Source organism: Dryas octopetala, chromosome 2 (assembly GCF_963921425.1).
Source record: "Dryas octopetala chromosome 2, drDryOcto1.1, whole genome shotgun sequence".
NCBI classification, from domain to species: Eukaryota; Viridiplantae; Streptophyta; class Magnoliopsida; order Rosales; family Rosaceae; genus Dryas; species Dryas octopetala.
The window spans coordinates 30,877,618-30,887,851 of record NC_141367.1 but is presented as its reverse complement, the minus strand read 5'-3'; the positions used below and the strand labels follow the sequence as shown (position 1 = coordinate 30,887,851).

Genomic DNA, 10,234 nt, shown 5'->3' with positions numbered 1-10,234 from the left:
TCATCAAATAAACTAATCCATTTTATTAATGTAACTAAACCAAATCACAGGTGTATTCCAACTCCCACAAATCCAGTGGCACAAGAACTTCCAAGTTCCAACCATCCCTAGAACTAGAAGATCATCAAAAGCTAATGCCAAAAATGCCATTCAAGGCAGTAGCAATTGAAAGGCATACATAGAAAAATAACAACCAATCTGCAATTTATTTGCAAACAAACTCTTAAAGACTGCAGTTCAATGGACATGGCTGACTCTCTATAACTAATGAAATAGAGACCAATAACTCAAACAAAACTAACCCATTAATTGAGAAATTAGTTTAATGGGAAGAGATTTTGGGATTTAGGGACTTATTTATCCATGCCTTCCAACTCCCACTCCCCTTGCGAGAAATGGACCCGGCTGGTATTTCATCATCAGTCATTTTCACTGGCCGAGGCTTCTTGCATAGCATAAAGTTACGAGCTCCTTGTGCTCCAATTGTGTCCCACGGACTCAGAGCTGCAATCAAATTCCAAAAGACAATCAAAACCAGTCCTAGAAATAAAAGCATAATTGAACATAATGAACAAATTTCAACGAACAATGTCTGAAAAATATTCAATTTCACAAATTTATGTCAATGCCGAGATGGGTTTTTAAGCTCTCGAGAATATAGAACCAAAAGAACCTTCAATTCCTATAATTCAATACAAAACTGCGATGGGTTTTTAAATTGGCTTGACAATGGGAGAAAAATAACACTAGGAGGCTTCAATTCTTAAAATTTGATCAAAAACTCAACCAACAGATGAACCAAAAAGAGGATTAAATTCATGAAAAAGAATTCAAAAGTGATGAGAATGAGATTTCGGATATCATTACCATCAGGGCCTGCGTTGGGGCAGTAGAGCAGGAAATCATTGAGATCAGAGCCAAGAACCGGAAGGCGACCCTCACGCGCATAAGATTTCAAGGCGGTATCGATGACGGCAGCGACGAGCACCTCCTCATTGACGACAAATCGGATCGGGCCGGCACTGCCCAGCACGGTGATGCTGACCAAGAGCCTGTTGCCGCCGCCCTTGGTGTTCTGATTCTTCTTCTGCTTGTAGAGCAACATCGTCGTCACCGAAACAAATCAAGACCAAAATTCTAAATTCGAAGTCCCTCTTTCCCGCAAGTTATTGATCAAAAACAAGACAATGAAAAATCAATTTAAAATTGGGAGAGATAATGAAAAGGGGTTTAAGGGGTTGTTGTTGTGGTTGCAGAGGTTTAGGGGTCGAGGCCGAGGCAGCGGTAGTACCAGCCCTCCTTGCAAGACCCGAAAGCGAAAGCAGAGGCAGCGGAGACAGGGAGAATTGCAGCGCTCGCCCTCGATTGTGTAAGGGAGCGCATGAAATTACTGACGCTTAAGATTTCCACCATTCACAACTTGCTTCGATTGAAGATGAATTTTGAAAAAGAGAAATTTTCTGGGTTCCTCAGGGAGACGAAAACTAGGGTTAGGGTTTCGTTTTTGGGGGCGGCTCTTTTCTCCTCTCCAAAAAATTGAGGTTTGAGAGATGATGTTTCTGGGGAGAAAAGCCTCTTGGGGTTTCCTTATTTTATACTTGCATTCTGTCTCCGTCTTTCGCTTCGAATTGGGTCGGTAGGAGGTAAAATTTTACTGCCACCGAGGCACCGACTTTCCCATATTTACCGCGTCCCTTTTAATCTTGCGCCCGCGTGCACGTATTCAATAAGACAAATTATAGTTGTTTTATCTATTTGATTTATTGCTTAACAATTGGAGAGCGTAATAACTAATAACAAAGAGCCTCCAGTAAAAAACAAAACAACTGACATTAGTTATTAAAAAAAAAAAAGTTAAATCCATTTGTCTAAAAAAATAAATTTAATATGAAAGAGGTAAAATGATGTAGTTTCGATAATTAGTATGAGATTAGTATAAGAAATCTCCATTTATTCTTTATGCAAATAATCAATTAAAAAGGGCATGATTATTACATTTCTCTGGAAATTAAGAGATAAATACAGAATTTAAAGGTTGGTTCCTAAATAATTTAAAATATGATTAAGAAATGGGATTTAAAAAAGGATATTCTCTCATTAAACGTAGAGAATATCATTACCCACCGTGCCTTGGTGGACAAGACAGACAGGCTGATCATTACCCTCAAATTTAATACTATCTTTGTTTATTACGTGGCATGCATGGGCCTTGAGCCTTTGACTTAAAAGGGAATTATCGATTTTCAGATTTTGGTCCAATTAAATATTTCAGAGGATGATCTAGTTGTATTTTTTTATATTTATAATCACAATTTTCTTTGGGTGCATCCAGGGTCCAAAACCATAATGCAGTCATATCAGTCAAAAGTAGAGGCTTAAGGGTTTGTTTGGGAGTCTTTATGTAAGAAACGTTTTACTTAATAGGGCTTTTGTTAGAAATTCATATATTTTTTTAAAAAAAATTTAAGTGCTTCTTATTAATATACTTGGAAGCGCTTCTAAATGCTTTTAGAACTCAAAAGCACTTAAATTTTTTTTACCTATTTAAAAGGGCTTTTTAGCCTTCTAAAAACACTGTCAAACACACATTCTCATATCTAATTATATGTCAATTTAGATGAGCCATTAGTTTGCTAGAGTACCAACCGAAAACAAAGAACTAAATTAATTTATTGGTTAAATTGAGAATAACAGAAAGACAAAAATCATGCGTAAAGTTATGTTTTATATTTATTTTTTTCTGTACATAAGGTTCTATATTTTGTTTTTCGTACAAGTACATAAGAGTTTTATAAATTCTTTTTGTTATAGTGGATTTAGGCGAAAGATGGTTATCGATTTAAGGATGCGAGGTGTCCTTGATTTTTCAGGGGTGCATCCAGAGTCCAAAACCATAATGCAGACATATTAGCCAAAAGTAGAGGCTTAAAATTCTCATATCTAATTATATGTCAATTTAGATGAGCCATTAGTTTGCTGGAATACCAACCGAAAATGAAGAACTAAATTAATTTATTGGTTAAATTGAGAATAACAGAAAGACAAAGACCAGGCGTAAAGTTTTGTTTTGGTACATAAGGTTCTATATTTTGTTTTTCGTACAAGTACATAGAGTTTTGTACATTCTTTTTGTTATAGTGGATTTAGGGATGAATCCACTATAACAAAAAAACTCAGCTAAAATAGTGAAGAATCCACTAATATCCACCAAAGCACTAAAATTTTATAACTTGTGCAAGATTCATGCGCTTGTGCACACACACACACACGTATATATACTAATTGAAACAATAATGTTTGTACTATGATATCATTAGTAATATTATCTACAAAAGCACTAAAATTTTATAATTTTTAGTTACAAGGAAATCAAATATAGATCTAGCCTAATTTTAACCCTTACTTCACCAATTTTCACCATTTAAGCTAACTTCAAAGACTTAGCACTAAAGTTCTATATTACTTGTGTAAAATTCATGCGCCTATATATACACTAATTGCCCGGGCAAAAAAAAAAGTATACACTAATTGAAACAAAAATCATTGTACCAACTACCATGATGTCATTCACATCATCACATATTCACATGTACATTAATTGACTTCATATGCATGGAGAATATAAGCAGTGTAGAACATGATTTATACGTACCGCATGATTAAAACTAAAACGCATCACTCATGGGTTTTAGAATATTGAACCAAAATAGTATCAATCCCACATTGCTCACTTCTCGTATTTATTCTTTCGTCGTCAGTTTGTCAATTAACCATTAGAATAACTTACAATCTCATTACCCAAGGATTCCATGCACATGAAGATGAGTGTCCGAAACTTGTCACATATAATTGGTTGGGTTTTAAATATATAATATACATCTCCATTGAACTTATTCTCTTAATTACTTGAATTTGAAAGATGAAGATTATTCAATAAAAAAGAAACAATTGAAAAAAATGATATGAATTTGTGCTAAAAAAATAAAAAAAAAATGTATTTATGGTGTATTCCCTTTTGTGAGTAGCGGGCATGCATGGTGATGGAGCTGTAGTTTTATGAATGAATTGAAGTAGTAGTGTACGGTGTACACGCTTGTACAGTAGGGAGAGTAGGTGACAAAGTATGACCGAAACGACTAAAGTAATGGAGCACTTTATCTTTGCACGCAATTGCACCATATAACTTGAGGCTGGGAGTGATTGCGTGAGGGATGAATATGATCATTTCGCAAATTCCTTCTCAACCTTTTTTCTCTGAGTTCATCATGTATGGTACAAATAGCAGATGAAAGGATATAAAGCTGTAAACTGAAAAGGATCGATCGATGCATATGAGAAATACTCAAACCAAAACAATTTTTGGGTCCCATTTTGGAAAATTTCTGTCGTATATATATATAGTCACACTTATTCTAACATACAATCATTTTTTAATTCTTAGATTTTTACTGTATCAAAGACCAACTTCCTACTTATATATATAAATGTGACAGCAAAACAATTGCATATATTATTATTATTATTATTCAAAATTGGCGGTGCGTCCATTGGGATGTATTCAGGAAAAGCATTTAGCCGCCTAAATGTTGTAGTTGACCGAAAATTGAAGGGGAATTTTATTGAAGATTTGGAACAACAACGTGGCGTAGTCAGGAACTCATAGGATAACAATAAAAAGATTTTCAGCTGTTGTATCTATTTATTTTATCTTCTTGATAACTATTGTAAGAGTCAACAAATTATGGTTTAAAAAAAAAATGCATGCATGTGCAATATTTTGGTTAGAAGTACATGCAGAAACTAATGTAACACATTATTTATATTCAAAAAAAAATTTATATTTTAATATTTATAAAAAATAGAGCCTAATTTTTTTATCTAAATGATTCAAAAAAAATATTTGTCTAAACGGATAATAGGATCAAACCCAAAATTATAAGAGTGAAACAACAAAAACCAATGCCCCCAACGTGGCTCCGCCACTGAATTGTCAACAGGGATAATCTCTTGCAAGTTGCAACCCAATTATATATATATATATATAAATTCATGCATATATGTAAAGAGATTTCATCGCTGGCCCGCAGCTTGATGATTCATGAAAATGAGTGAATAGATATTAGATACTCGATCAACAAGGTTCAGAGCTAGTTATAGACAGCGACATTACAACATCAGATCGATCGATCCATGTGTCTACAATATATTACGTGGTCCCTGTGAAAAAGAGAATGGACCCTTCATCTCTATTTTAAAAACACTTCCATGTGATCCCCTGAACCTGATAAAGCCAACTCTCTCTGTTCTGTTTTTTTGAAGGAAATGATAAAGCCAACTTTTAAGTTTTACGTTATGCATATTGTTCAATTGGCTACCTTACTAATATTTTCTTACATAAATGGTAAGCCCTAAGCAAGCCGATTTGCGTATACAAAGTGTTGATGCAAATTCTCGTAAGGTAGATGCAACAACTTAGATATGCTGATCTGGCTGATCAAGTGCTTCGCTGGATGATGAAGTGGATGCTGGTTGAGATCTTCCTGTAGACAAAAACAAGATCAAAGGAGATGGACCGGTGTGGTACCAGCCAAACACACTCCGATGATGAAATCAGTGGTGGTGTTTGATGGTGGATGAGGAAGAACAAAGGAAGAACTTGGGAGAATGGGAAGAACAAGGCAAATGTTCTGGATTATTCTCAGCAAGTTGGGTAGGCTCTTTTTTGGATGGAAATGCAAAGTGTTTAGCGTGTGTATTGATAGATTGCTAGATGCTTCATTTTGTGCATATGTGGTGCCTTATATAGGCAAAGGAAAACTTAATGAATAAGTTACCTGCATGTGAATGAATGGTTGCCAGAGACCCACGCACCTGGTCAGACCTAGTTGCATGCTCAGCTGCTTGCTTCCTCAGCATTGAATGCTGCATTGAATGCAAGGTTGGAAGGTGCAGGCAAACTGTCCAGCAGTCATGAATGCAAGCCTGATATTCTGTCTGTCAGAAGATTGTGTCAGGCGCATTCAAGTGTGGCGGTTCGTCCCATCGTGATCTTCCTGGGAATGGCGGCGGAGAGCCGAGCCGAGCCGATACGAACACATGTTTTCATGTGAAGACACGAAGTCCATGTGTGGTCGGATCGGGCATGGGATTCCAGGCCGAGCCGGTCCCATAGACTGGGGGTCTTTCCGAGCTCTAACTGGTCGACGCCAGAACCCGAAAAGAGGCCATCTCCTGTGCCGAGCCGAGCCGGACCGGGATGATCGTGGGAAGATGGACACTCGATCCCATGGAAGATCATCGGTTCGGCTCGGACCGAACATGGAGGGCCGGCGTGGAGATCCGGTCTGAGCTGGCATAGGCGATGCCGAGTGGTGATGACGTGGGGGTCAAAGTTTTGACCACTGAGAGTCAACTCCGAAGTGGATGTTGACCAGCCACGTGTCGAGCTGTGATTAGCTGTTCGGATTGATGTGGATTTTCCCACAAACAGTGGTCCCCCAACTTCCGATCCGAGCGAGCAGTGGTGGATCGGAAGTTGAAGTGTAAGGACAATCCCAAAGGTAGCATGTTGCTTGATCCGAGCCGAACCCGACGAGCCCAGGTTCCCGAAGATCCGAACACAAGACGACTTGTGATTAGTCAAAATATCTCAGAGACAGGTGAAGAGACGTTTGATTTCTGCATGGGGGAACGTAAGGGTCACCTCGTTATGGGTATTTTTTGAATGCTTGACAGGTGTCAAGATCTGGCATATGAAGCGCCAGAAATGAAGGGCTGAGATCGGTTTGCATGGGGGTATAAATCATGCCTTTCTCTCTCTTCCCTCTCACTTTCCAACTTTTTCAGAAACTCCCACTCTCTCTCTGCGAACTCTTCCCTCCTCCGCCGTGAATTTCCTCCTACCTCCGTCGTTAGTGCAGCAGTTCGGTCACGGTTTCGGGCAAGCGTAATCATAGACGAAGCCATTCCGAGTGTGTGAGGGGTGGAGGGATTGGCCGGACAAAAACCAGTAAGTGATTCTGTCCATTCTTGAGTTTTTGTGTTTTTCGGGTTTTTCTGGGTGTGTTCTTGGTGTTCTTGAGAAAAAGAACTTTTTGATCCATAAAGTGAGAGAGAGAAAGTAGAAAAACTGTTAGTAATGTCAGAGACTGATTCGAGTGGTCGGCTCGGATCGGGGGAAGCCTTCGAGGGAGACAGTGGGGCCGAGGTGAGCCGAAGCCCATCTGTGGGTGAGGCCGAGCCGAGCCGAAGCCCACCTGCGGGTGAGGCGAGTTGGGATGGCTTGTCCGAAGAGTTGGACGAGGCCGGCTCGGCATTGAACCGCAATCCGGGCGGAGAGCGCCGAGCCCGAGGGGATCAGGAAAACCCCGAGATACTGAGTTCCGACTGGGAACAAGGGACGGTCGAAGGAGGTGACGAAGAACCTCTCGACGTCGAGCCGATCGCCACCATTCCGAGCAGACTCACCTCGGGCTCGGATGAAAGGGATAGGGGGCACGAGGCGTCGACCTCGGCTCAGGGGGTGACGGGGAGTCCGATCGACCCGGACTTCTACGAGGAACTGCCGTGGAAGGCCGATCAGATCCCCAATGAGATGACCGAGTACCATCTCAGGGATTTGAGGAGTAGATATTCAGTCCCCGACTCCGTGCTGATGAGGTTGCCGACCGAGGGGGAGAAGCCGAGCCGACCCCCGATAGGATGGGTGACCATGTACCCGGAGATGTTTGAGAATGGGGTTCGGCTTCCCCTGCACACCTTCCTGCAGGACTGGCTCGCGACGATCGGCGCGGCGCCACACCAGCTGAACCCGAACGTGTACAGGATCATCCTGTCCATGCACATCTTGTGGCACAAAGTGCACAAGTGTGTGCCACACAAGGATATCCTGTTCTGCAATTACGCACTGAGGTCGAAGCAGAGCGAGCTCGGATTCTACAACCTCCAGGCGTACTCGGGGCCACTCTTCGGTGGGAATCCCTCCTCCCAGAAGACATGGAAGAAAAGATATTTCTTTGTCTCTGGGGATTGGGAGTTCGCCGATCCGAACAGAATCACCTCGGCTCGGGTGCCCAGAGCTTTTAGAATTCCAGGTGGGCATTGGGAATTTGGGGCCGGTCCGAGGACAATTTGCATATGTCTTGTGATAATTGTATTATATTTTTGTCTAACTCTTTTTGGTTTCGCCTTCGCAGTCAGCTGGGGCAAGTACAAGCTCCGAGGCGAGCTCAAGGACCAGATCGCCGCAATCAGGGACTCACCAGGAGAGTACTTGTCAACCAAGTTCCTGCTCGGGGAGACTCAGATCCGACAGAGCGGGATCTCCTGGTTTGTGCCCAGGTGGAATCCTAGAGCCGAGAGGGGAATGGCGCCCACCGAACTGGAGGTTCGCCTTAGGAAGAAAGCGGCTCGGAGCGTCCAGAAGAAGGCAGCGGGGCGGACCCCTGCCGAGCCGGTCCAGGCTCCTGCCCCGGCGGCAGCTCAGCCTAGATCTCCTGCGCCGAGACCGGTTCGGCAGGCAGAGAAGAGGAAGGCTCCCCAGGCCGAGGCCCCAGTGGAGAAGAGGGCTCGGGCCGAACCCGGCGGTTCTGGTGCCGGGGCGTCCGGTTCGGCGCCCCTGAAGGCGGTGGAGGTAGTCCCCGGCCTCGAGCCGTTCGTCACGGGCCTCAAGCGCGTGATGACCGCGAGGGTGCAGGAGGGGCTGTGGGCCGATCATGGCGAGCCGGGCTTCAGCCACCAGGCTCTGATCGCATCCCGCCAGGCCATGTTGGTAAGTCTCCTTTACTTCGGATTTTGTCTATTCGCTCGGTTCGGACTAATGATGAATTTGTTCCTCTTGCAGCTCGCCATGAGGCAGTTCGAAGCTGCTAAGGCCGCCGTCGATGCCGAGGCGAAACTGGAGAGGTTTCGGGCACGGGTCGTAGAGCTGAAAGAGAAGTTGGCCGAGGCCGAGCGGACGGTTAATGCCGAGCGCGAACGGTCGGAGGGTCTGCAATCCAGGCTGGCCAGGAAGGAGGAGGAGGTCGGTCGGCTCGGCAAGGAGCTTGCCTCCTCGGAGCAAAATGTGGCGGACTTGAGGCATTATGTCGGCGATCTCCAGCGAGACATCGAGGCCGCTGAACGGAGGATCGAGAATGTCGAACTCCGACGTCGATCTGAAGTGCCGAGCGCCCAGGCACTGGCTGATGCCCATTTTGATGGGTATCAGGAGCTTTTGGAGGCGATCAAATCGAAGAGGCCGGACTGGGATGTATCATTCCTTGGCGAGTCCGAGGACGACGAAGACACCCAGGGAAGTCAACAGGATGAGCTTCCTCCTCTCGATCGCCAAGTCCGCGCCGAAGTCGAGCCGACTCCGGAAGATCCTCCACTGCCTGCATATGAGCCGACCCCGATTCCCCCGGTCCCCGAATCCGATCCCAATGCTGAGATGCAGATCGGCGGGGTTGAGGTGGTGCAGCTCGGCGAGGAGACGCCCGAGGAGTCTACCGAGCCGATCCAGGAGGGCCCTGCCGAGCGATCTGCATGATAGCATGATTTTATGTTGTCTTGTTTTTGTTTTTGTTCCCGAGCCGAAGTGTGGCTCGGGTTTAATTGTTTTTGGAACAATTTGTATTTGGTTTTATGTTGTTTAATTTTATCAGAATTTTCTTTATATGATACAAGTTGCTGTCAGTTCGGCTCGGAAATTAAGCTAACGACAAAAACTAATAACACATGGAAAAGAAAATGATAAAAGTGAAAACATAATAAGAACCAAGACACTTTGAGATCGGCTCGGCATGCCGATTAAAATGAAAATGAATGGTGATGATAAATTAGAACTTGTCTTCGGATCAGCTTGATAAGCATAACCAGGATAAGTAAAAATTTAAAAAACCCTAGTCATCTCGGATGGGCTCGGCATACCCATTGAGATATTTAGGAATGCAGGTTTTTGAGAAAAATATTCAAACCTACTTTCAGATCGGCTCGGCATGCACGATGAAAGTTTTGGTTGGAGTGTATATTTTTCTTTTAGAAATATCCTGTTGAACGTTAGGACTGTAGGAAGTCGCTTCGGCTCAGACAGGGATTTTTATAGACCTGATAAGTCTGTACCATGCCGAGCATTGGGCCGAAAGTGGCGCGCTAGTTCGGCACGGGAGTTTATAGACCTGATGAGTCTGTAATATGCCGAGCATCGGGCCGGAAATGGCGCGCCCGCTCGACACATGAGTTTATAGACCTGATG

The 10,234-nt window shown here is 43.3% G+C and overlaps 1 protein-coding gene across 1 annotated transcript; it reads right to left on the bottom strand.

Annotated features, from left to right (window-relative positions):
* LOC147295612 (uncharacterized protein At4g22758) lies at window positions 1-1,572 on the bottom strand. Its single transcript, XM_086232714.1, has 2 exons — window positions 868-1,572; window positions 1-504 (listed from the first exon to the last, which is right to left on the bottom strand). The coding sequence occupies exons 1-2, from the start codon at window positions 1,103-1,105 to the stop codon at window positions 323-325; spliced, it is 420 nt and encodes a 139-aa protein (XP_086088840.1). The 5' UTR covers window positions 1,106-1,572; the 3' UTR covers window positions 1-322.
* Between the last annotated feature and the right edge of the window lie 8,662 nt (window positions 1,573-10,234).